At 39.9% G+C, this 27,585-nt stretch overlaps 1 protein-coding gene across 1 annotated transcript in view; it reads left to right on the top strand.

The window, feature by feature from the left end:
- Positions 1 to 4,959: 4,959 nt before the first annotated feature.
- The window catches only part of creb3l2 (cAMP responsive element binding protein 3-like 2), a 72,431-nt gene continuing 49,805 nt past the window's right edge, over positions 4,960 to 27,585 (top strand). Inside the window, 1 exon segment of the mRNA XM_072268029.1 lies at positions 4,960 to 5,265. Within this exon segment, the coding sequence (XP_072124130.1) occupies positions 4,960 to 5,265 (306 nt within the window).

Genomic DNA, 27,585 nt, shown 5'->3' on the forward strand with positions numbered 1-27,585 from the left:
AAGTGACCACCTGATCTCTATTTTTGCACTATTTTTCATTAAATTATTTAATACACACACACACACACACACACACACACACACACACACACACACGGTGATTGATAACTTTGTGGCCTACAGTAGAAGGAGTAAATTTTTAAAAACCTAGCACATTTATTTTTCAACATAGTTCCCTCCTACATTTACACACTTAGTCCAGCGGTTGTGGAGCATACGGATCCCTTCTTTGTAGAAGTGGTCCACGGCAGGGGTGATTGATAAGTTCATGGCCTAAGGTAGAAGGAGATGAGTTATTAACTTCAAACTTTCTGCATTATCACTCAAAGAGTTGAACGACACATGCATGCAACAACAGCACCTTGGACCTCCAGGTGGTCCACAGCAGGGGTGATTGATAAGTTCGTGTCCTAAGGTAGAAGGCGATGAGTTATACAGCTCTCGTTACATGCACATGCAGTTCAACTCTGAGTGATTATGCAGAAAGTTTGAGGTTAATAACTCATCAGGGGTGATTGATAAGTTTGTGGCCTAAGGTAGAAGGAGATGAGTTATTAACTTCAAACTTTCTGCATTATCACTCAAAGAGTTGAACTGCATGTGCATGAAACAAGAGCTATATAACTCATCTCCTTCTACCTTAGGCCACGAACTTGTCAATCACCCATGCTGTGGACTTTCTGGAGGTTCAAGATCCGTATGCTCCACGACTGCTGGACTAAGTGTGTAAATGTAGGAGGGGACTATGTTGAAAAATAAATGTGCTAGGTTTTCTAAAATTGACTCCTTCTACCTTAGGCCACAAACTTATCAATCAGCCCTCCTATATGCACACTAATGTAACTGATATACTTATTTATTTTTTCTATATTATCATGTATTGCATTGTACTGCTACCACTAAGTTAACAAAATTTCACAACATATGCCAGTGCTATTAAACCTGATTCTAATGTTTAACTGAAAGATATTAAATTAAATAAGTAGTGCAAAAAGAAAGCAAAAATACTGAGGTAGTGTTCATGGGTTAACTCCTTATCCATTCTTTAATCTGATAGCAGAGGGTAAGAAGCTATCTCTAAAATGTTGAATGTGTCACTTCTTGCTCGTGCACCTCTTCCCTGACAGCAGAAATGTGAAAAGTAATGTCCTGGGTAATGGGGATCCTTAATGATGGATGCTGCCTTTTTGAGGCATCACCTTTTGAAGATGTCAATGCTGAGGAGGCTAGTAGGCATGATGGAGCTGGGTGAGTTTGCAATCCTCTGCAGCTTTTTCTGATCCCCTGCAGTGGCGCCTCCAGAACATATGCCAATGCAACCCATTGTTCTCCATAATGCATCTGTAAAAATATGCTAGATTCCTTGGTGACATACCAAATCTCCTCAAACTCCTAATGAAATATAGGTGCCTTCTTCATAACTGCATCAATATGTTGGGCCCAGGATAGATGTTCAAAGATGTTGACATGCAGGATCTTGAAGCCGCTCACCCTTTTCACTGCTGACTCCTTGGTGAGGACAGGTGAGTTTTCCCTCAACTTTCCCTTCCTGAAGTCCACAATCAGTTCTTTGGTCTTACTGACAATGAGTACATGATTGTTGTTGCAACATCAGTCAACCAGCAGATCTCTCTCACTCCTGTATACCTCCTCAGCACCATCTGAGATTCTGCCACCAAGTTGTGTCATCAGCAAATTTATAGATGGCATTTGAGCTGTGCCGAGCCACATGATCACATGTGTAAAGAGTGTAGAGCAGTGGGCTAAGCATGCATCTCTGAGGTGCGCCAGAGCTGATTGCTAACCAGGTGTATTTTCCAATTCGCACTGCTGATGATCTCCTGATGACAAAGTAAAGGATCCAGTTGCAGAGAGAGATGGTTTTAAAGCTTGTTGATTAGTACTGAGGGTATGATGGTGTTTAACACTGAGCTGTAATCAATAAACAGCAGCCTCACATAAGCTGTTGTCCAGGTGATCCAAGGCCGAGCGGAGAGCCAGTGAGACTGCATCCACTGCAGTAGGCCTTTTGTGGTGGTAGGCAAATTGCAGCAGGTCCAGGTCCTTTTTTAGGCAGGAGTTGATTCTGGCCATGACAAACCTCTCAAAGCACTTCATCACAGTAGATGAGAGTGCAACTGGGTGGCCATTGAGGCAGTTCATTCTGCTCTTTTTGGGCACTGGAATGATTGACGCCCTCTTGAAGTAGGTGGGAACCTCCGGCTGCACCAGAGATGAACGTGTGCTTGAACACTCCCACTAACTGCTGGCACAAGTTTTCAGTACACCATCGGAGCTTCATACCTCAGCAGATCAGGCAGCATTAGTGGATGCTCAATGTTTTAGCAACAACTTCTTGACTTCTGCTATCAGATTTTACAAGTGTCTCTATTCCTCTTTTGCAATAGTTAGCTATGTGTTTATTTATTTAGTCAGTTTTATGAATTGCACTACACTACTGCCACAAAAAGAACAAATTTTACGGCATATGTCAGTTATAATAAACCTGATTGTGATTCTGGAGAGAGAAATAGAGTTAACATTCCAGGTCAGTGACTCTTCATCTACTTGGTCTACTGTGCCCTGCAATTTCATTTTTTGTTTAAAAATATGTATATCTATGTATGACTTTAAGTCATTCAGCTTCCAACCAAGTAATTAGTTGGGTAAAAACAACCTGCTGGAGGAACTCAAGATTCAAGATTCAAGTACATTTATTATCAAATTATACAACCTTGAGATTTGCTTGCTCACAGGTAACGAAGAAGCAAAAAACCCAAAAGAGTCCAATTTAAAGAAAAAAAAATAAAAGACCACCACTCAATGCACAAGAAAAAAATAGAAGTCATGTGAACAATTGAAGCAAACAACAGCATTCAAAACCAAAAATGAGTCCTCAGATTTGAACCATGGAGTAGGCCCAGAGCCTTGCTTATCAGTTCATCATATTAGCAGGTACAGAGCACAGCAGCCAGGGCAGTCTTCACGGCCTCGGCGCCATGGAAATGACCATCGTGGAAAACAAGTGAAATTGGGTCTCGTCCCGACCATCATGTTTTTTCAGTTTATCTGCACTGGCATTTAAATTGACCCAACAACGGAACAGTAAAAGGTCTAGCGCCCTGGAGTGAGGAACGAAGATTGCAGAGAGCAAGTGAAATTGGCTCTCACCTCAGATATGGGCCAGCATTTAAATTGTCTAAACAGCATAAGGTAACTCACACTAAGACCCAGGCACTGCTGCTGCAAAGGGCCCCAAGCCTAGACCACCCAGCGGCTCCCTCTGGGACCAGATTTTGTTGCCCAGCCTGAAGACACTTTCAAGCTCTTCAGATCAGCTCAGCGCCCAGAGCAATCCAGCCTCACATGCAGGCCAGTTGAACGAGCATTGTAATTGAATCTTCTCTGCCTGGGCCCTGTCTTCTCTTTATTGTGCTCAGATCAATCCAACCTCACAGCTGCGCCAGCTGTACGGGCATCCTAACTCCATCTGCAACATTTCATCCCCCGAACTCCCCTCACCATTGCTCACCCCTTCACTGTTTGCAGCAATAATTAACATAATTTACCTCAGAAAAGCTATTTTTGGCAATGTTTTAGTGATGTTGGATTTCTTAGATTTTTTTGACTACCAGGAAGCTGTTGCACAGGTTCAGTAGCACCATTGAATTAACTCAGTGAACCCAGTGGAGCGAAATGGATAGATTCACCGTCTGAAGACCTTTAATCTGGGGCATAAGGTTACTTAACAACCATCTTTCACTGGAGATAGTGAAAGTTCAACTGACAACAATGTTGATACACAAGATTCATCTGCTAAGTAGTGGCACAGTTTTAGCTGTTAGAAAGTAAGTCACCCCATATCCAGCTCTTCTAGTTGTCCTCTTTATTTGGCTAGTTACTTTAATTAGTTGGTTATTCAATTTATTGTCCCCAGGAAAGTGTTTGGTCTTCACTCGAGTTACTCAGCTCCAATCTCCATGAAGCACTGCAATTCCCTATGGAGAGATTCAGCTCGCTGAGCTTGGTCCAACCTCAAACTCTTTGCCCATTGAAGTTCTGCCTTTCCAACTTCTCCTTCACCTTCCTCAGTTCTCATTTGCACCACATAGCACTTCAAAGTTCAAAATAAATTTATTATCAAAGTATATATGTGTTACCATGTACTACCTTGAGATCCATTTTCTTGCAAGCCTTTCAAGAATATATAAAAAATACAAAAGAATTTTACAAACAAAAATCATGAAAGACTGACAAACAACCAATGTGCAAATGGAAACACTGCACAAATAAAAATAATACTTAGATTGTAAAAGTTATAAGGAGTCCTTCGAAAGTGAGACTGTGGGTAATAGAATCAGTTCAGGGTAGTGGTGAATGAAGTTATCAATGCTGGTTCAGGAGCCTGATGGTTGTAGGATAATAACTGTTCCTGAAGGTGTGCGGAGGGAACTAAGACTCCTGAACCGCCTGCCCAATGGCTGTACCGAGACGAGCACATGGACTGGATGGTGACAGTCTTTGAAGATAAGAGGCTGCTTTCTTGTGGCTGAACTCCATCTAAATATACTCACTGGTAGGAAGAGCTTTCCCTATGATGGACTGGAATGTGTCCACCAGTTTCTGTAATCTTTTCCGTAAATGGACATTGGCATTGCCATACCAGACCGCGTTGCTATAAATGTGCAGCTATAGAAGTTTGTCAAATTATTTGGTGTCATGACGAATCAACGCAAATCTGGTAGTCACCGTCGTGCCTTCTTTGCGCTTTGCTTTCATCCTGTGCAATCAATTTATGAAGGAATCACCCTCAAGCTTTCTCTAAACTGCTGATCAGATTCACTGGAAAACGCTTCTGAGGGTGTAAGCCCTGTCGTCGATCGCGCGTTCACCTGCCCCCCGTCCAGCGAGCGCCATTGCGGACAGGCGGGGGGACGCGGTGGCGGGAACCGAGCCAAGATGTGAGCAACCGATAGAAGGCGGGCCAAAGCTGAAGGCGAAGTGTCTCAATGCCATTGGTAGAACCATTTGCCAATAGCAAAGGGGGACTTCGGCGGCTTGCTGTCGACCCATTGGTCGAGGCGGCCGTCTGTCAGAGTTAGCTGCGTGCTTCCGGCCGAGGTGGGTGAAAACACAGGGCGAAGTGACAGGCCGAGCGGCGCGATGGAAGCGTTAGACAGTGAGAACATGGACCCCCTTCAGTGGGACACCAAGCTCAGCGAGCTGAATCTCTCCACGGGGAATTGCGATGCTTTCTGCGCGACGGTAGGAGCTCTCGACTGTTGCCTTTGTGTTGAGATACAGCAGAATTTCCAGTCCCCGTGTATGGTTTGGCTCGGCTCGGAGAGCGACTCCTACTGCTGTCTGCAGCCATTTAAAAATATGTCAATCAGATCCAAAGTTAGTTTCTCAGCCCCTGTCTGGTTCTCGGGGGCTTGTGTTGAGAACAGTTCTGGGTAAAGAAGCAACAGACAAAGTGCTGGGGAAACTGAGCGAGTCAGGCAGCATCTGTGGACAATCGACGTTTCCCTTTAACTCGGCTGTCAACTCTCCATAGATGCTGCCTGACCTGTTGAGCTCATCCTGCGCTTTGTGTGTTGCTCCAGATTCCAGCATCCGCAGTCTGTTGTATGATAGAGGCGACTGACTTAGCCCTTGGCATGAATTGGCACCGACAACACCTGGAACTAAAACTTGCTGTCTAAGAGTCCAGGCTGAAGAAATATATTGTTCAGTCCCAAGTTAAAAATTCCCTTGTTAACACCATCCTTCCTTAATTCTGTATTTCAGCTCCATTGATATACTGCTTGTGTTTATCATTGCCTGCTGATTATTTTGTTTGCCTTGATGAAATAGTTTTTTTTAATGTAACTGATGCAAAATAATTGCATTGTTTCATGCTAAAAATTGTTGCTTGGAATTTGAATATTTTTGTTGCTTGGAATTTGAATATTTTTGAACATACTTGTGTGATGGAGGTAGACTAACTGCATATTTCAAAATCCTAAAAGGTGAGGCTGGAATTTGCTATTACCTGTAATTGAAGTAAATACTATAATTGCATTTAAAAGATCTTACAGATCAGCTTTATTTGTCACATGTACATCAAGACATACAGTGAAATTCATTGTATGTGTCAACGACTAACTCAAGCCAAGGCAGTCCACAAGTGTCACCATGCTTCCGGCACCAACAAAGCATGCCTACAACTTACTAACTCTAACCTGTACATCTTTGGAATGTGGAAGGAAACCAGAGCACCTGGGAGGGAAACCCACACAGTCTCAGACAGGCGTAGGAATTAAATCTCTGTCTTCTGATCACCGGCACTGTAAAGTGTTACACCTACCGCTAACCTGCTGTGCTTCTTGTTAGATGGATAGAAAGGTATGCAGAAGTAAACTCTCCTCTTGAGTTGTGATTGTAGTTTCAAGTATCTTTCAGGGAGTCTTGAGCACAAAATCCAGACTGATACTAAACCCTCGTGAATCTAGACCATTGCACTCAGTCACCCTTCATAGGTTAACCCACTTCATCCCAGGATTCAATATAATAAATCTAAATTATTCTTACAACACAGGAGTAAGGAGTAGATGATTTGGCCCATCAAGTCTGCTCATCTATGGTAAGATTATGGCTGATCAGACTGTAATTTCAGCTATTTTCACCTATTTCCGGAAAGCTTTTATCCCCTTGATAATCGAGAACCTATCCACGTTTTTGCTTTTAAACATATTCAAAGCTTCCCTTATTCAAAAGGAGATGGATTCTGAGCTCCAAAGATTCATGACCACTTAAGAGAAAAAGCTTTGTATCTTGTTTGTCTTAAATGGGCGATCTCTTACTTTTTAAATTAGATTCTTGATTCTCTCACACGAAGTAATGGCATTTCCACATCTATCCTCTCAAGACCTCTTGAGATCTTTTATATTTCTACCATGTCCTGTTTCCTTTTGAACTCCAGTGGATAAAAACCTAGTCTGTCAAACCATTCCTCATTGAACACCCATCCCAATCCAGGTTTCAGGAGGTTACATAGACTGTACAGAGTATTCCAGATGTGGTTCTGCCAATGCCATATATAACTAAAGCCTAACTTCCCTTTATGTGTATTCAATTTCCTTTATGATAACTGAGAACATTTTAGTTTCAGAAAAATCAAATTTTTGCATTAATGAACAAAAATACTCTGTACAGAAATATCCATGATGCATTTTATCCAGTCTTTATGATTTACAAAACTTTGCTTAACAAGATGCTTTCCAGGCATGCATCTTTATGTAATTTCAAAATAACCATGCAGAATATCCACTAGTTCCCCTTCATCTGCAGCATGTTACTGTATTCCTCAGTTCATCTAACTTTGTTTTGAATGCTTGGAGCATTTATGGAGCCATCAGTCTTGTCTATTTATAACTCTTATCCATTCATTGTGTGGCCAAGTGGTTAAGGCATTGGACTAGCGACCTGAAGATCGTGAGTTCGAGCCCCTGCCGAGGCAACGTGTTGTGTCCTTGAGCAAGGCACTTAATCACACATTGCTCTGCAACGACACTGGTGCCAAGCTGTATGGGTCCTAATGCCCTTCCCTTGGACAACATTGGTGTCGTGGAGAGGGGAGACTTGCAACATGGGCAACTACTGGTCTTCCATACAACCTTGCCCAGGCCTGTGCCTTGGAGAGTGAAGACTTTCTAGGCGCAGATCCATGGTCTTGCAAGACTAATGGATGCCTTTATTTATTCTTGCCACAGTATGTTTATCATTTCACACATTAACACATTTCTCTCTATCCTCATCTTAGATCATCTTTCAAACTTTGAAAACCTGCTCCTAACATTCTCTCTACTTGCTTCTCTAGTTCTTTAAATCCTTGGTTTACAGCAGTCCAGCTTCCATTTACTCCAGTACTAGTGCATTGGAATCCACTTCTATTACACCAGCTTTTGACTGTACATTAATCACATATCTTATTTGTATGTGCTTGGTAAGGCTCCTGTACCATACTGATGGAATACTGCACTATTGGAGATGCTGACTTTTGAGAAGAGATTTTAAAGTGAGGTTTGTATGTTTTCTCAGTGGAAGTAGAGGGTTCCATGGCACTTTTTAAGAGCATTGAGTTCTTTATGGTGTCCTAGAAAGCAGTTATCACTCAATCACTGTGCAGATTGTCTCATCTTTATCACATTACCAGTTGCATTTGGTTGCAACATACACACACAAAATGCTGGTTAGGGAGCATCCATGGAAAAAAAAAAGTGTCAATGTTTCAGGCTGAGACCCTTCGGCATTTTGTGACTGTTGCTTTGGATTTCCAGCATGTGCAGAATTTCTCGTGTTTGTAATTGGATTTGGTTGCTAGGTTTCCACCATTATAACAGTAGCAATAATTGTCCAACCTGATGGCATGAATATCAATTTTTTTTGTGGTTTAAAAAAAAATCCTTCCCCCTCCCCTCTTCTTCTGTTCCCCACTCTGGCTCCTTACCTCTTCTCACCTGTCTATCATCTCCCCCTGGGTCCCTCCTCCTTTCTTCTCTCCTCTTGTCTCCTATCAGATTCCTCTCTCTCCAGCCCTTTACCTTTCTTGCCCACCTGGCTTCACCTATCACCTTCTAGCTATCCTCCTTCTCCTTCCCCTCCCCCACCTTTTATTCTGGTGTCTTCCTCTTTCCTTTCCACTCCTGAGGAAGGGTCTCGGCCAGAAGCATCGTCTGCTTATTCATTTCTATAGGTGCTGCCTGACCTGCTAAGTTCCTCCGGTATTTTGTGGATGTAACTTTGGATTTCCAGCATCTGCAGAATTTCTTATGTTTAATATCTCTAGTGTGCTTCATTAGGGTTTACAAACTACTTTGAGGCAATTATGTCTGCCACATAAGCTGGGAGATGAGAACAGAGAGGAGTGCATCATTTCTGTGTTGTAAATTCAGTTTAGTTCAGCTTTTGAAGTTGTGAAAATGCCATTGAATTCAGTGGCTCAGAAGAAGCAATAACATTAATGGGGGCAACTTGTAGTTGATTACTTGATGGAGTTGTATATCTTCCCCTTACAAAGGTTACTGGATGTATGTACAGCAAAATAACTTCTGTATTTACATTGGGATGTTATTACTGAGAACCTCTAAACACTGGAATTGCTTTATGTCAAGATTGAAGGAAATTATATTATTGGATGCTGCAATAAGAAGAGACACAATTTGTAGTAAAACGCAGGTTTAGTGTTGTTAGTTATCGTGGAGGATTCAGCCAAATGTGCATGTACAAAGTTATCCAGAGATTATTAGTGACTCTCTGTTGCTCCTCACAGTACCTATTTTACAGACTTCTCCACTAATCAGCAGAAATCTGTGAAGTGCTAACAAACTAATTTCCCTGTTAAAAAAAAAAGTAATTTTTATTGTTCCATAAGAAATTTTTAAAGATGTACTAATCTATAATTACAATTTAAGCATTTCTCTGGCACAGATATAAATGTGATAAATTGTGTTTGCCAGAATTGCTGTTAGAAGTCTGGATGCAGAGGTCATTTCTGCCCCTTGAATTCAGGAGTGAGGTCCAGTTGATGAGTACTCAGTACTGGAATTTCAAGCTAGCCTTTTATGCTTAAATTGCAGTTGAGGGTTTTTTTTGATCCTGGAATCTTTTGCCAAGTTTGTTGTCTATTCATTCCCTGTTAAAGAGAATCATACTTTTGTTTTCGGGGGGAAAAAATGGAATTGGTTCATGTGAACCCTAAAGTCAGTGTGCCCTATGATAAGTCAAATTATAATTGTGTAATTGCTAACCCGCAAATTGTTATATGTTTATTGTGCTTAAACTTTGGCCTTACTCGTTTAATGAATTGGAATTTGGATTTGTTGCTTGTATTTTTATTTGATGACTAATTTGCCTGCAAAGTTATTCCATGTAAATAAGCAGGGCTTTAAAGAACTAATCACAGTTCAGCTTGTATGTATGTGCTCACATGTGTGGAATATGTGTGTATATATACTACTTAACTCCTCGCACTAAAGATATCAAGGGACTGTACAGGTCAGAAGTCAAAGTATTACTGATAATCAGAGCTGCTACCAAATATTGATCGAGTTAGTCTATCACCGGTTGTCATTAAAATCTGATGAAAGGTCAATTTTGATGACAAGTCACCCACTTGAAATGTCAACTCTTTTTCTCATTAGCCCATAATCTTTTTGGTTATTTTTAGCATTTTTGATTTACTTCTGATGTCCAACATGTAAAACATTATACTTAAATTTCATTGTGTAAAATTCTTTAAGTTTCATGGATATTTTGGTCAGAAAATCTGTGGAAACATTTTTATATGTTTTAAATAAACCTAAAAAATACTAAAAATATTCATATTGTCTCAGCTAAAACATACTGTAAATTATTTCTCCATTTTAGTCAGCTGTTCTTCTGTATTCAAATTAATGGCAACCTTTTCCTGTGTCAGGTCCTACATGGCGTAGGAACAGCAAGCTGGCCAATTTCCTAGCATGAACGCTGAGATGCTGTGAAAATCACAAGCAGTCCAAAGTTAGTGTGAATTGGGCTGTGTTCCAATGCATGGAAGTACTTCAGTCTTTTTCAAAATGTGTTCCAACATCTGCATGATCACAAGACTAAATGTACAGGACTGCTAGCATTTCTGCAGAAGATTCAAGGCTTCTTTTTCAGATTTACAACGGAATAGGCTTAGATCATTCTTCCACATCATAATACTTAAATATTTATACTGCCACAAGAAAGCGGCATCCATCATCAAGGGCCCCCACCATCTTGCTGCTGCAATCAGGAAGGAGGCCTTGCGTCTAAAAACACTGGATTAGGGAACAGTTCCTTCAACAATCAGGCTCCTGAACCAGCGTGGATAACTTCACTCGCCTTGGCACTGAACAGATTCCACAACCTATGGACTCACTTTCAAGGAGTCTGCAACTCGTGTTCTCAGTATCAGTTATTTACTATTTATTTATTAGTTATTTTTTATTTACACGATTTTGTCTTTTGCACATTGGTTGCTGTTTTTGTGTGTAGTTTTTTCGTTGCTTTTATTGTTGTTCTTCTGCTGTGCATGCTCACATGAAAAAAAAATCTCAGAATGGTGAATGGTAACATATATGTACTTTGATAATAAATTTACTTTGAACTTTGAATTTATATAACATGACTTTAAAGTGAAATAATAATCCATGCCTGGTTTGTTTCACTTCTTAAGATGACTTTAAGACAAGACATAAAATCACCGATCCATGAACTGCTAACTTCTGTAACAAAGCAAACTTTTGTTCTAGACCTCCAATGATGGTATATAGCTTCTAATATGTGCTGACCATGGTAATTCACTGAGGGGTGGTGATATTTTTGTTTTCATCACAGGTCACAGATTTTGCTTCCCCCCCTCCCCCCCCCACCCCCAATCCCACTCCTTACTTTTCATCATGTATTAAAATTATTCCCTCAGCATAGGAATTGTATCAAACTCTTATTTTTCTATGTCTTATAATATTTTGCCTTCTGCCCTCTTCTATCATTGTAAGTGTACAAAAAGTATTTAATTGCGTTGAGCTCCCGTTGTAAAATGCATTTTTAAAAACATACAGAATGGGATAGTTTTCAATGTTCTTTTGCACGAATGATCGTGGAAAGATTCATTGCAAGTATGAATCCTGACAACCTCATTTGTACAGTTGCAGATTCTTTGTTACTTGAACAAGGTGAATTCATGTTTGTGTTCATAAATGCATTAGAGATACATATGCTTAAGCTGTAACTTTGAGTGATGGAGAAACAAAATTGAACTAATTTTCATTGGAACAATAAATGGGCATTTTTTATAATTAATGGCTGATCAGTAACTCTTAATTTTCTACAGTTGCTGCTCTGGTGAGCTTTGAGTGTCATTAATGGTCAAGCAGCTGAATGAAAGTGGGATGAAAGAGGTTTCAAGTAATGATGTTCTTCAAGTTGGAATAATCCATGAATTCATGGGGCAATACCATGTCTGAACAATGAAAGATAAATCAAATAACTGGTTAGAAGTATTGAATGCATCTTTGTTATGGACTTAACTGTTTAGTTAAGCTCAGCAGTTTATAGGTTTTTCCAATATTTGGTGAAGTGTTTGCACTGTAGATATAAAATGTGTTATTCTGCCAGAAGTATTTTAGGTGGTACACAGGGATCATTCATCACCAGGGTGTAGAAGGCTTCAAATTGCACACACAGACTCCCTTTTGTTCATAATAAGTTACAATGAGCCCGATTGTGCCACTCTTCAGCCGATGGTACTGTGACGTGAGTACAACAGATCGTATCAAGCACAATCTTGCCCCATGGCAGCCCATATTCTGCACTTTAAATGTGATCTGGAATCATTGTATTTAAATGATGGAGATATTGTGGATGAACAGTATTAATAACATACTGGATTCCATAGCAGACATTAAAAGCTTCCAATACTAGCAGAAAATCACTGAAAGAAAGATGAGGAGCAAAGACTGCTACAGGACTGCTTTGTCCCAAAACGTTGACTGTTTATTCTTTTCCATAGATGCTGCCTGGCCTGCTGAGTTCCTCCAGCATTTTGTATGTGTTACTTTGATTTTCAGCATCTGCAAATTTTCTGTTCTTTATGAGCAAAGATCCCTATCAGTGGGGTCCATCATCAAGGACCCCCACCATTCAGGCTATGCTCTGTTTTCACTGCTGCCCCAAGGAAGGAGGTACAGGAACATTGTACATCAACGATTTGGATTATGGAATAGATGGCTTTGTGGCTAAGTTTGCTGATGATACGAAGATAGGTGGAGGGGCCAGTAGTGCTGAGGAAACAGAGTGTCTGCAGAGAGACTTGGATAGATTGGAAGAATGGGCAAAGAAGTGGCAAAGGAAATACAATGTTGGAAAGTGTATGGTTATACACTTTGGCAGAAGAAATAAACGGGCAGACTATTATTTAAATGGGGAGAATATTCAAAGTTCTGAGATGCAACGGGACTTGGGAGTCCTCGTACAGGATATCCTTAAGGTTAACCTCCAGGTTGAGTCGGTGGTGAAGAAGGCAAATGTAATGTTGGCATTCATTTCTAGAGGAATAGAGTATAGGAGCAGGGATGTGATGTTGAGGCTCTATGAGGCACTGGTGAGACCTCACTTGGAGTACTGTGGGTAGTTTTGGTCTCCTTATTTAAGAAAGGATGTGCTGACGTTGGAGAAGGTACAGAGAAGATTCACTAGAATGATTCCAGGAATGAGAGGGTTAACATATGAGGAACCTTTGTCTGCTCTTAGACTGTATTCCTTGGAGTTTAGAAGAATGAGGGGAGACCTCATAGAAACATTTCGAATGTTGAAAGGCATGGACAGAGTGGATGTGGCAAAGTTGTTTCCCATGATGGGGGGAGTCTAGTACGAGAGGGCATGACTTAAGGATTGAAGGGCGCCCATTCAGAACAGAGATGCAAAGAATTTTTTTTAGCCAGGGACTGGTGAATCTATGGAACTTGTTGCCACGGGCGGCAGTGGAGGCCAAGTCATTGGGTGTATTTAAGGCAGAGATTGATAGGTATCTGAGTAGCCAGGGCATCAAAGGTTATGGTGAGAAGATGGGGGAGTGGGACTAAATGGGAGAATGGATCAGCTCATGATGAAATGGCGGAGCAGACTCGATGGGCCGAATGGCCGACTTCTGCTCCTTTGTCTTATGGTCTTATGGTCCCACACTACCAGGTCCAGGAATAGTTATTAACCTTCAGCCATCAGGCTCCTGAACTAAGTGAATAACTTCACTCACCCCAACACTGAACTGATTCCACACCCCACAGACTCCCATTCAAGGACTCTCCAACTCACGTTCCCAATATCTACTACTTAATATTGTTACTTTTATTATTTATTTTGTTTTATTCATTTTTATATTTGCACTGTTGTTTTCTGCACATTGGTTGTTTGTCCATCTTTGTCTTACATTTTATTGATTCTATTGTGTTTCTTTGTATATACTGTGAATGCCTACAAGAAAATGAAATTATATAAATGTACTTTGAACCGTTATCACCTAGAAGAAATGAACAAAGTCAACTAATGAGATTTAAGGCTAGTAAGTCCCTGTACCTAATTTTGAAAATTCCCTAGTTTCTTGATTGATTGACTAAAAGTGGACCACACAAAAGCTGCAACTGGGGAAACATAAAAGTCTTTCTTCACACAGCAACTCTCCAGGAGAGACTCCAGGAGGATCTAAGAGAACCTCACTCTCCTGACAATGTTTTGTACATCTTCACCACAAAGGTAACAATAAAAAATTAACTACAGTTTCAATTGCTATAAACACCTACTTAATTTTAACATTTGGAAAATAGGTAAATTTACAGAAAATTACAGAGCAACGTGCAGAAAATACTGGAGGAACTCAGCAAGTCAGGCACCATCTATGGAAATGAGTAAGCAGTTGATGTTTTGGGCCAAGACCCTTCATCAGGACAGACCTGCATATTGCATTGGCAGCACATCCCAAATAGCAAAACCTCTTTAAAAATTCAATACCAGTGTCTGTTCCAAAAGCCTCTGAATACAAACTACAGACACCCAAAATATCAAAGTTTAAAGTAAATTTATTATACAAGTACATATCTCCATATACAACCCTGAGATTCATTTTCTTGGGGACATACTCAATACATCCAATGACCATAATAGAATCAATGAAAGACTGCACTGGCAGGGCAGACAATTAGTGTGCAAAAAGCAACAAAATGCAAATCCAAAAAGAAAGAAAAAATAATAAATAAATGATAAATATTGAGAACTTGAGATGGAAGAGATATATCCCTTTTGTTACAATGTTGAACAATGGCTGTGAATATACGACTAAGCAGAAGGTTAAGTGATAAAACAGACCTGTCCTGAACTGTGCATTAAGTAGCTGTGATTCACCGTTAGCTGATGGAAGGAACATTCATTTATTGACTTCCATTATGTAGTTTCAAAATCAGATCGTCTCACACCCATGATTGGATTCACTAACCACAAAGTATCAGTTGAAAATTAAATTCTAAAGAGGTTTTTATTTCTGGAGACTGAGTTAATCCATAATTGTGCTGTGCATAATTTCAAAGCCCCAAAATGATCTCTAACAGCTTCTGCGAAGGACTCATTTAGAAAATGGCAAATTTATTATCCATATTCAAGAGACAGTAAAGAGCAAATAGCTTAACATCAGTTGGTGAGGGGTGTGGGAAATTTTGGGATCCGTTATTAAGGAAATATAGCAGCAAGATATCTACTGTAGAAGCTCATAATTTGAAAGAGTTGGCATGTTTTATGAAGGAGAACTCGTCTTTTAACATACGTTCTGGAATTTCAGAGTATGTACATAATGAGAAGCTGTAGATGTAGTACATTTGGATTTCTTAAAGCTCCTTGATAATGTTCCATGTAAAAGATTTCTGTTCTGAGTAGCATAAGAGTTTACAGAGAGAGTGTAGCACCTGGTGCCATTGTACATGAAAGACAAAGTGTTATTATGCAGTCGCAGCATGTGGTTGTGAACCAGAGAATGTTGGCCTTTATTGTAAGGAGGTTTTGGTACAAAGGTAGGGAAGTCTTTCTGCAACTGTGAGTGAGTCCACACCTGAAGGACAGCACACAGCTTCAGCATCCTCATTTAGAAAGGAATATTTGTGTATTAGATGCAGTTAATAGAAGATTCATTTGGTTTACTCCTGAGATGAAAAGTTATCTTCTGAGGAAAGACTGAGCTCATTAGAGTTGAGAAGAATGACAGGTTGTTTCCCTTTGAGGTATCTGGAACATGGGTAAGTTTTCAGCTTTTGGAAATGTCCATTTAAGACTGTGATATAAAAGGTTATTCTCTCTAGGGATGTTGATGGTGGCAAAACTATTGGATACATTAAAGAAAAATTTTAGAGTAGAGGGAAGTCTAGAATTATAGGGATCTGGCAGAAATGTGGAGTTGAAGCAGAAATAAAATCAATTGTGCTCATTCTGTTGTCAGTGAGAACTCCAGGTCGGTGTTTCTGGGTTTGGAGTTCCGTCTGGGCAGGAACCCCCCTAGGTAAGTGACCCCCTAGGTATGCAAGTCGCCTGGCATTCAAGGCCTAGTGTTCGAGATCTCATTGTCAGTGTGTCTGGAATTTGAGACCTGAAGTTCAGGGTCCTCATTCGTCATAATCGGAATTCGATGGCCGAAGCCCTGGGTCTATGAGTGTACAAGCCTACTTGGGAAGTCAGAGGCCCAATATCTGAGTCTACAAATCCACTTGAAGCTGCAGGTCCAGAGGTGGACTGTCCTGGGGTTAGAGGGTCGTATACATGTTGGGAGGAAAGGTATTTTTGTTGTTCTGTTGAATATTGTGGGCATGCTGTGTTGGCACCAGAATGTGTGGGCAAAACCCAGCATATCCTTGGATTGTGTTGGTTGTTAACGTAAACGACGCATTGCATTGTATGTTTCGATGTAAGTGTGATGAGTAAATAAATCTGAACCTTGTGTCTGTTCGGAAAGCATTTCAGGTAGCTTGTTCTAAATCATAACTATCTATGGCTGTGAAGCTCTGCACTGTGAAGCAACCACCATTTCCCACCCACCCCCCACATCGATGCACATACACCAATGCATCTTCTAGTCCCATACTCTCAGTATATCATTGTATTTATATATTAAATGTTTTTTAAAAAAAAACAGATGAGATATCATGATGGATGTCTGAAAAACTGTGTGAAAGAGGAAGGCTTTTAAGAGTATTGTAAAAGAAATTTAACAAGGGGGAGGTTTGGGCTGGGAAATCCAGAGCATATAGTCAAAACAGTTCAAGTTGCCATCACCAATGGTGAAGCAATTACATTTGCAAGTTCCCAAGAGCCCAGAAATGGAGGAGCATAAGTGAGGCTGGAGGAGATTATGTTGAAAGATATTACACTGGAGGGAATTACTTACTACAAAGCGAAACCCAATAGCATGAATGGCAGCAATGCTTCACTACCAGATGAACTCAATGCCTTCTATGCCTGCTTTGAAAAGAAGAATATAACTACAGCTGTGAAGATCCCTGCAGCATCATTCCCACAATCCTGATTGAGAAGTTACAGGAGAGTGTGAGCCGTTTCAAGTTCTTGGGTGTCAAGATCTCTGAGGATCTAACCTGGTCCCAACATATTGATGCAGTTATAAAGGAGGCAAGACAGGGACTACTTCATTAGGAGTTTGAAGAGATTTTGGTATGTCAACAAATACTCACAAAAACTTCTATAGATGTACTGTGGGGAGGATTCTGACAGGCTGCATCACTGTCTGGTATGGGGGGTGGGGGGCTACTGCACAGGACCGAAAGAAGCTGCAGGGGGTTGTAAATTTAGTCGGCTCCATCTTGGGTACTAGCCTACAAAGTACCCAGGATGTCTTCAAGGAGCGGTGTCTCAGAACGGCAGTGTTCATTATTAAGGACCTCCAGCACCCAGGGCATGCCCTTTTCTCACTGTTACCATCAGGTAGGAGGTACAGAAGCCTGAAGGCACACATTCAGTGATTCAGGAACAGCTTCTTCCTCTCTGCCATCTGATTCCTAAATGGACATTGAACCATTGAACTCTACCTCACTTTTTTAATATATATTTCTGTTTTTTGCATGATTTTAATGTTTAATATACATATACTGTAATGATTTACTTTTTTTTCTATATTATGTATTGCATTGAACTGCTGCTGCTAAGTTAACAGATATCCACAACACATGCTGGTGATAATAAACGGATTCTGATTCTGAATTGAGGTCAAAGATGAGAAATATTAAGTATAAGCATTGCTTATTCAGTAGCCACTGTTACTTGCCAAGCTCCATGGGTAATGGGTGAAAGGAACTTGGTACATGTTCTGCTAGTCAGCAGTGTTTTGAAGGATCCTTGATTTACAGAGGGTGGAGTGACAAATGCTGGCCAGAAGTGTCTTAGAAAATTTCAAGGCTAGAAATGACAAAGGTATGGATGAGGATTTTAGTTACAGATGAACTGACACACTGGTGGAGTATCTCTATACTGGAAATAGGCAATATTAGCAATGTAACAGATATACAGTGTGATTGGAAGTGCATCTGGGATTATATGACATCAAGACTGAAAATATTTTGGTTCCATTTTAAACAATTTCCTATGAGAAGACTAAAGTCTATGGTATAAAGTGTGCCTTAGACTGACCCAAATGACTCTGGGCTTCCTAATATGTTGCTACAGGATATTGTAAATCATTCATTGCTGGATATTGGTCTGTCACCTTCCACTTTTGGAGTTCCTGAGTTACAAAACATTCCAATTATCTGTGTTCAAGTCACAGAATTTTGCACAAGTTCAGTTAATTCAGGACTTAATAGTTTTCTGCAATAAAGTTGGAGTTCATCCTTTTTCGATGTCACAGATATGCTGCATATAGTATTATTAACCACATCGATATCCCAGAATGCGATAAGAGTAATTTGTGTCTGTCACCCTGTTGTGGGAATTTGCTCAACTGAAGAGCTGATGATTGACCACAGAGGGAGGAAACCAGAGGTCCTTGAGCCAGGATTCGTTAGAGGTGGAGAGGGGCCATTACTTTAAATTCCTCAGTGTTATTAATTCCAAGGACCTGTCCTTTGACCAGCACATAAGTGCCACTATAAAGAAGGCACAGCAGCACCAGAACTTCCTTAAAAGTCTATGAAGATTCAGCATATCGTCTAAAACTTCTGTTAGATGCACAGTGGAAAGTACATTGGTTGCACCAATGTTCTTGAACAGAAAAGCTACAAAAGGTAGTAGATACGGCCCAGTCCATCACACATAAAGCTCCCTACACCATTGAGCATGTCTACAAGAAGCAATGTTGCAGGAAAGCAACATCCATCATTAGTGACTCACACCAGACAGGCCATGCTCTATTCTCACGCTGCCATTAGGAAGGAGGTACAGGGCCCTTAGCAGCCACACCACAAGGTTTAAGAACGGTTATTACCCTCAACCATCAGGCTCCTGTAGCAGAGTGGTTAACTTCACTCACCCCAACAATGAACTGATTCCACAACCTATGGACTCACTTTCAAGGACTCTATAGCTCCTGTTGTCAATATCATTTACTACTTTTTTATCTTTTATTGTTGTTTTGTTTTTCTTTTCATAATTGCACAATTTTTTTTGTCTTTTTCACATTTGTTGTTTGTCTTTGTACGTAGTTTTTCATTGATTCTATTGTGTTCCTATGTATATGTTGTGAATGCCCATATGAAAATACATCTCAGGGTAGTATATGGTGACATATATGTACTTTGGTAATACATTTACTTTGAACTTAGATTTAGTCATAGTCATACTTATTGATCCTGAGGGAAATTGGCTTTCGTTACAGTTGCACCATAAATAAATAGTAATAAAACCATAAATAATTAAATAGTAATATGTAAATTATGCCAGGAAATAAGTCCAGGACCAGCCTATTGGCTCAGGGTGTCTGACCCTCCAAGGGAGGAGTTGTAAAGTTTGATGGCCACAGGCAGGAATGACATCCTGTGACGCTCAGTGTTGCACCTCGGTGGAATGAGTCTCTGGCTGAATGTACTCCTGTGCCCAACCAGTCCATTATGTAGTGGATGGGAGACATTGTCCAAGATGGTATGCAACTTGGACAGTTTCTACTAAACTGCAATTTCTACTAAAACTGGGCTTGTGTGGTTGCTTTTGAGAGCTTTTTGAAATGCTTGCAGTTGATATCAGTTGTGCTAAGGTGAATCCTGCATGGCAGCGGCCAGGTCAAATTCCCAATAGATCCTACCAAACCATAGTGGATCACTAATGCATTTTAACCCTGGAACAACTATTTAATCCCTGAATTGAATATTGAACAATGAGTATAAATGAGTATGGTTTCTAGGATAAGATCTTTTAGTCGATGGAGTATCTCCGAATATTTGGACATTCCTGTTTCTCATGGCCAATTGAGGATATAGAAATGATTGGGATTTGTTTCTTTACCAGTGTATTTGGTTTACCACAACTTCCCATTCTATTTTAATCTTGGCTCTCCATATATCAAACTGATTTTAAAATAAATAATTTATTCAGTTACTATTTTGCATGCAGCATTTTTATTCTTAAGTTGCAGGGATCCTATGCCACTTCAATTTCAGTGAATTGCTTCCTTGGTTCTACTGATCCTAACAGTAGATGCACTGATCGTGGTTAGATCAAAAATTTGGAGAAGTGGAAGAGTAATTGGCTTATTAATGGAAAATAGCTGCTTTTATCTACATCTAGGTGTTTTCCTTGTGAACTTTGTGAAATTCCTATGCATGGATATTTGGGAGATTAGGTTGGCACAGTTGTGATGTACCAGTTGGATTGGCACTAGTTTGAGATACCTAGAACACTTCAAGAAATAGGATGAGTTTGACTGTAGTAAATTCAGAAGGTCATCATAAGAGTCCTTTTCAACTGTGGCTGAATTACAGCCCCCTGAATTGCATTTTGGATCTGCATGAGGACCTAGTGCACACGATCTTCCATTATGACATCACTAAAAGAGATAAAGGGAGCAGTCATAGCCATCATGCACATCCTTTTTCCAAGCAGAATCACAGTTGAAAAGACCTTAGAAATGCCCCTCTCTGCCCTTTGGTTTGGGAGGACAGGTTGGGGAAGCAACTCTCCATAGATAACTGAGGGCAGAAGTCCAGCAAGAAACCTGAGACCAAAACAATAAATAGTGGGTGCAAAGAGTGCAGGCAAGTTAGCAACTCCATAACAGGCATGCTTTAAAAGCTGTTGTGGCCCAAATACCCATAGCCACAAGTGACTCATTTCCAAGGATGACAGTGAACTGGCACTTATTGCCCTATCTGTAGCTGATTCCAAGATCCCAAATTGACTTCATTAGTCATCTTGGAACCCACATAACAGGAGTAGAAACGGGTCTTTGATTCCATGGAACTCCCGAAGAAGAAGAAGACGACTATATTTTAAGGCCAATAGTTGTTTCCTTTAGTGGGAGAGTCTAGGAACGTAAGGGTGCAGCTTCAGAATACAAGGACGTCCCTTTGGGACAGAGATGAGGAGGGATTTCTTTAGCCAGAGAGTGAATCTGGGGAATTCATTGCCACAAATGGCTTGGAGGCCAAGTCATTGCATATATTTAAAGCAGAGGTTGATAGGTTCTTGATTAGTAAGGGCATCAAAGGTTACAGGAAGAAGGCATAAGAATTGGGTTGAAAGAAATAATAAATGATGAAATGGTGGAGCAGACTCACTGGGCCAAATGGCCTAATTCTGCTTCTAAGTCTTACGGTCTAGTGGTTTTATGGAATGAGTGTCTTTGGTATCTGTCATTCTCCACAGTATTGCAGCCATAATGAACCATTGTTTTCAAGAAGGGATGCTAGGCTGTTTGCTGTGAATGAAGATGGAAAGACTGTATAAAACCTGATACTTTGTGTTTCTGTTAGTAGATTTTATTTTACATTAGAGTGTGATTAAATTGCTAAAGTAAACCTGCGTAAAATGGGAGCTTCGATTGGTTTACAAATTTTCCAACAATTGTATATGTGAATTCTGATAACATTCAGAGCTAGCTGATTGTAATACATGCTGTACTGAAAGTGATTGCAGCATAAGTCTAGTGCACACGATCTCCTTTATTAAATTGTATGAAGGAAAACCATTCTACATTTGATGATATGGCAATCATTTCTGCTTCAGATTGCACCAGAATACATCTAATATCTTCTGAGAGCAGTATCATATTTGTTTTGCCCTATTTTAAATTGCACTAGCAGTGTTGGGCTCTTGCAGAGACGCTGCAGAATACACACATCAGATTTGTTAAAGCTGGATCAGTGATGTTATTGGCTAATGGCCCAGATATATCTGGCAAGCTTACTTTGACATAGATTTATAGTTTTGAGACAAGTGTGCAGGAACTGATGCTGCTGGTCCTTATGAGTGATAAATCTTTGTATCTAGAGCTTGCATTATTTTTACTCACTGATTGCTTTTTTTCATACTGAATCCGGTACTGTAATTCATTTACTCCAATAATATTCAGAAGTCTGAGTGAATTACAGAATAGTACATTTGAGGTATAGAAAGGCACAGAAAATAATGCTGAACAACACACACATAATGCTGGAGGAGCTCAGCAAGTCAGGTAGCATCTATGGAGGGAATACATAGTCGCTGTTTCAAACTGAGACCCTTCATCAAGACAGAGAAGGAAGGAGGCTGAAGCTAGAATAAAAAGGTGGGGGGAAGGGGAGGAGTACAAGCTGGCAGGTAATGAGTGAAACCAGGTGAGGAGAAGGTGTGTAGGTGGGGAATAATGCTTGAGGTTCTGGTGAATAATTGTCTCAAGGTAGTTCCTGATAAATCCTCAGTTTTAAATTGCTAGTTAACTACATCCTTTTGATGGACATCTTGCTATTATATGATAGCGATGTGAGTTTATACAAAAAGTTGTGATCTTAATCACAAGGATGACCATCACATGGTGTATTGTAGAAAATCTACAACCACAAATCTAATAGTATGCAGTGTGTCCTGATAGACTTCCTGTCTGAAATAAAAGCAGAAACTACTAGAGATACTTAACAAGTCAGGTAGCATCTCTGGAGAGAAGAAAACCATGTTGCAGGCTAGATGACCTTTCATCAGAATGGGAAAAAGTGAAAAATCTAGCACAGCTTACATTGCAGAAAGAGAGAGAGCTGGATAGAACAAAGGGAATATCTGTCATGGTGTGGACACCAAGATTTACTAATAGAAAGTGCTGTCAAATCCACCTAAGGGAGGGTGATTGATACTGATTTTTCTAGTGTTTCGATAGGGGGCAATTGTGAACAGTAGAGCAAAAGGGAGAAAATTAAAATGCTGGCTCAAGTAAATGGAAATCATAGTAGTTGCTGGATTCTGAAATGTACGCAGCAGTTAAGCAGCATCTGTAGTGAGGGATGGGGAAAGTGAATTAATGTTACAAGAGGACAAGGTTCCATCTGAGTTGTAGTTTTTCTTTTTGAATGGTTCACACAAACAGATTTTCTTCCTTCAATCAGTGGGGATGAGTAAATAACACAGCTGCTTTCTAGTGATTTGTATGATGAGAGTGGTTATTAGCAAAGTCTGACTGCGTGCCATAATTCCTGCAGATGTGAAGTTAACATCTGACAGTAGTTACACTTGCCTATTCATGTTTGGGTTTTTGAATTTTGTTTTATGGCAAGTTGTTGAATATCTTAAGCTGCTGCTTTTGCCTCAAGCAAACTGCACCTGGGATTTGAGTGATTGGGATAAGAGTTTCTGTAATCATTCTAATTGAAGGATTGTAAAATAACAGGCTGAGGAGGAAGTATAAATTGGTATATATATTTACTGATATGGAGAAAAGAAAAAGATCAGATTAAAAAAAACAAAGCTCTACAATTTAAAATATATATATAATATAAAGTGAAAGAGTAAGATTTCAGGTTGGTAATTCAGTACCAGTGAAGTTAATGAGCAAGAGTTAGCTTTCATCACATCTGAAGGATATAGATGAAAAGAGAAAAAATGTTGAGTTTCTTTGAGCTTATTTGATATCCACTGGATATATTCAGCAACTTGATTAAGTGTGTGCTGAACATTGTAACCTATCTCAGGCATAAGCTTTCCAGTTTTCTTGGGTAACACCCCATCTTTCGTCACCTGAATTTCCTGTGATGTATGTAACCAAGAATGCTGTTAGCCATGTTGTTTTGTAGATAAGTAAATGACCTCTTTTTTTCTCCCCCGCTACCTCAAATGCTCGCCCTACATCTTTTCACTATAATTTCTCTCCCTGCATTCCAGAATGTATGTATCCCCAATTCCCTTTGTCTTCTTTCATCTTCAAAAACTCATACAATTTTTTTCCTTGTGTCCTGCTGAATTTCTTTGTCAATGCCTGGTACATTAGGGACTTGTATATTTTGCTAAAACTCTTGTGGTTAAGTGTAGTTTTTTTTATGCTGACTATACTGCTTGAAGTAAACCACTTGACTTGCCAGAAATAAGTTGGAGCTCTTGTATTTAATTTTGTGTTTTGCAAATATAGCACTCATTAATCAGATGCTATTTATTTTCAGAAGGCAAGCAAATCTTTTTCCAAGGTAACATCAGTAGTAAATGCAAATTGGAAAAATAAATGAATACTTCTCAGCACTATCCTTAAAAAAACAAATTACATTTTGGGGACTGATTTGTAGGAAAACAGCCTTCTGGTGCTATCAGCAACAAACAGAATGAAAATGAATGATGCACAAAGTGTTGGAGGAACTTGGTAGGTCAGGCAGCAACTGTGCAGTGAATGGACAGTTGAGATTTCATTAAGACACTTCATTCTGTTTTGTTCCTTTAATGTTGCTCCAGATTCCAGCATCTGCAGTATCTTGTCTCCTTTAAATTGAATGATGTGAGTTTATTCCTTTTATAATAAAGTGGGAGTATCAACTTTGCTTTGCTTTAGCAACCCCTGATTTTTGAAAAATCAAGTTGGTCTTTAGTGTTCTCTTGAATACTGAAACAAAAATCCTTTAATCACATCTCTATACAGCAGTCCTCACTTCTGCGCTTCTATTTTGCTATAGAGCAATTGACTGAGCTGGTTTCTCAGTTCACTTTATTTAGACCTACAGTGTAATATTGATTTTTGACATGATTCCCAGCAACATTTGCTCCTTTTGCCCCCCAAAATGATAAAACCAATTTGCTTTTGTAATTTGAATCACATTGCTTACAAGATAATAAATAAACATAAATGGAGTATGAGTTCTTGGTGCTACGGATTTAATTTCTAATTTGGATACTGTGTGGTTACGAGTATGGATGGAATTCCTGTGTATGGTTGTTTGTAAAGGTCAATATGTAAATGAAAGCCTTGTGTGTGCACAGGAGTGTGGCAAGCTAAGGATTTTGTTAATAAGGGTTCTTTTGAGAGAAGAAACTTTATCCACAGATGGCATCCAGATGTGTGACTATCCTTTTTTTATTCATGCTCATACCCAGGAGATATTTAGGCAGACTGATGTCTCAAGTGAACAAATAAGTAGTAGTTAATGTTAAGAATGTTAGACTTTGTTCTATGCTGATTGGTTTGTACCTCTTATACAGGATGCGTCGTTGTTCTGGGTTTCACACAGGATTGTCTTGCAGCTGCAATGCAGCATTTCCTTGAGAACACTCGGATTCCTAATCTGCAGCCCTCCAACCGTTCACCTTTTTGTTAATTTCGAGGAGATGTTTGAGTGAAAGCTCTCAAGAACGAATGTAATTGTATAAATTGTGGCAGGATTACAGTGTTCACTCTCTCCTATGTCAGACAGTCTTAGGCTTGCTTAGAACTACTGTGTCTGAGATGGCCTGAGTATTGGATGCTGATATATCCATTGCTCTGCTGTATTGCTGAGTTCAGTGGTACAGCTGCAAGTGCTAGGATTCTCAAAATTTTTTACTGAAGAATTTACTTTTATAATCTTAGCCTAGTCATATCAGGCAAAGGATCATAAACCCTTTTCAAATGACTTGGAGATTAAGTGGGAAATGGTTAAGTTGTTTTTATTAACATCATTTGTTTGTGTTTTTGATAATTTTGTGATTGCATGTTTTTAATTTAACTTTTTAATAATGAATTTTCACTATCTTATTTACAAATATCTTAAGGGTCAAAGTCTGGGACGTTCTGAGTGCTGACCTCAGATAGTTCACACGTTAAGACTTGGTCACCACTGAGGCTTCATCAGACTTCACCACTTTTGTTATAGGACAGATGTTATCAAACTGAATACAGTTTAAGATCTGTGAGGATGCCGATGTCATTTTACAAGATGTTGCCTGAATTAGAGGGCCTGAGTTCATTGGAGAGGTTGGCCATGCTGGATCTTTTTCCTTGGAGTGCAAGAGAATGAGGGGTGCCTTCATAGAAATTTATAAAATCATGAAATGTATGGATAAGGTAAATGATCATTCCCAAATTTAGGTAGTTGGGACACATAATTAAGGTGAGAGTGAAAGCTAATCAGAGGGTACTGAGTTCCTGGAATGAGCTGCCAGAGGAAGTGGCCAAGACAGATTCAATTGCAACATTTAAGAGGCACTTGGATAGGTACATGGAGGGGAAAGGGCTTGGATGGTTATGAGCTGAAATGCAGGGAGGATACTGTCATTAGCATGGACCAGTTGGGCTGAATGGCATGTTTCTGTGCTACATGACTCCACGAACTAGGGCTAAAGACACGACCAACTTTCTCTAATCAAGTATGGGTGGATGAGGAGCTTGTGCACAGCCTCAGCTGACAAGCCAAATCCAGCCCAGTTTGGCCCATCATTCGTGTATTGGGCTTTGTATGGAACTGTTCCTCTGTACCATTGGTCTACAGAGGTGAAGATGGGACCTGTGTGCTGGGGATTTCTTACTTGCCTCAGCTATGGTTTTGGGTCTGCGGCTGCTCAGATTGAATCTTTGAATATTTTTAAAGCAAAGGTGGATAGATACTTGATGGGCGACTGGGTGAATGCTTACTGGGGAGAGATGGGATTATAAGGTTAAGAACTTCCATGATCTTACTAAATAGTGGAGTAAGCTTGAAGGGTTTTATTGTCCTATTCCTGATCCCAACTGCTATTCCCATAGGTGATTCTGCAATGTGCAGACAAACTATTCTGCCTATTCAAACTGAGGTTGTTGTATACTAGTAATTATAGCACAATATATATTTTTCAGACTCAGAGAAACTGCATTATCCGGCAGATTTTTTTTGGCAAATGTGTCAAACAACCTTGTATTAATAATTCTTGGAAAGTATTGTGCTACGAGCATTTTCCATTTCTCTTCCCTTTTTTTTTTCTCCCACTGTAGAAGGTAACTATTTACTGCATTTCTGTAGCTTTGATCCATTGCAAGAAAACTTAGAGTCAGAGTCGGAGTATTAAATGAGCAGTTGAGGAGAAATATGAGGGTCCAAATTTCTAATCAAGTCTACTCACTGCCTTGAAAGTAGTCTTTACTTGTAATTCTCCATGTCATTTTCATAAAACTTTTAAACCCGTACCCCTGGTTCTTGAGTCAAAAGGAACAATCTTTGTCCGCCCTATCAAATCCAGTAATTATCTTTTACATCCTTTATCAAGTGTCCCCTGTTTTTTTTTTTGTTCCAGGCTTCTGTTGTCTAACCTTGTAATTTCCTGCACCTTCTCTGAGGCCTTCACTGAACTGATCAGAATTGGATGCATTACTGACATTGCAACCTAATCAATTTGTTACACAAGTTCAACGTAATCTTCCTGCTTTTGTGTTCTGTACGTCCTTTTTATGATCTGTAGGATCCTGTCTGATTTTTACTAATTTTTTTAAGGCATCCGTTAGTCTTGCGAGACCATGGATCTGCGCCTGGAAAGTCTTCACTCTCCAGGGCGCAGGCCTTGGGCAAGGTTGTATGGAAGACCAGCAGTTGCCCATGCTGCAAGTCTCCCCTCTCCATGACACCAATGTTGTCCAAGGGAAGGGCACTAGGACCCATGCAGTTTGGCACCAGT

The sequence above is a fragment of the Mobula birostris genome, chromosome 9, assembly GCF_030028105.1.
Source record: "Mobula birostris isolate sMobBir1 chromosome 9, sMobBir1.hap1, whole genome shotgun sequence".
NCBI lineage: Eukaryota > Metazoa > Chordata > Chondrichthyes > Myliobatiformes > Myliobatidae > Mobula > Mobula birostris.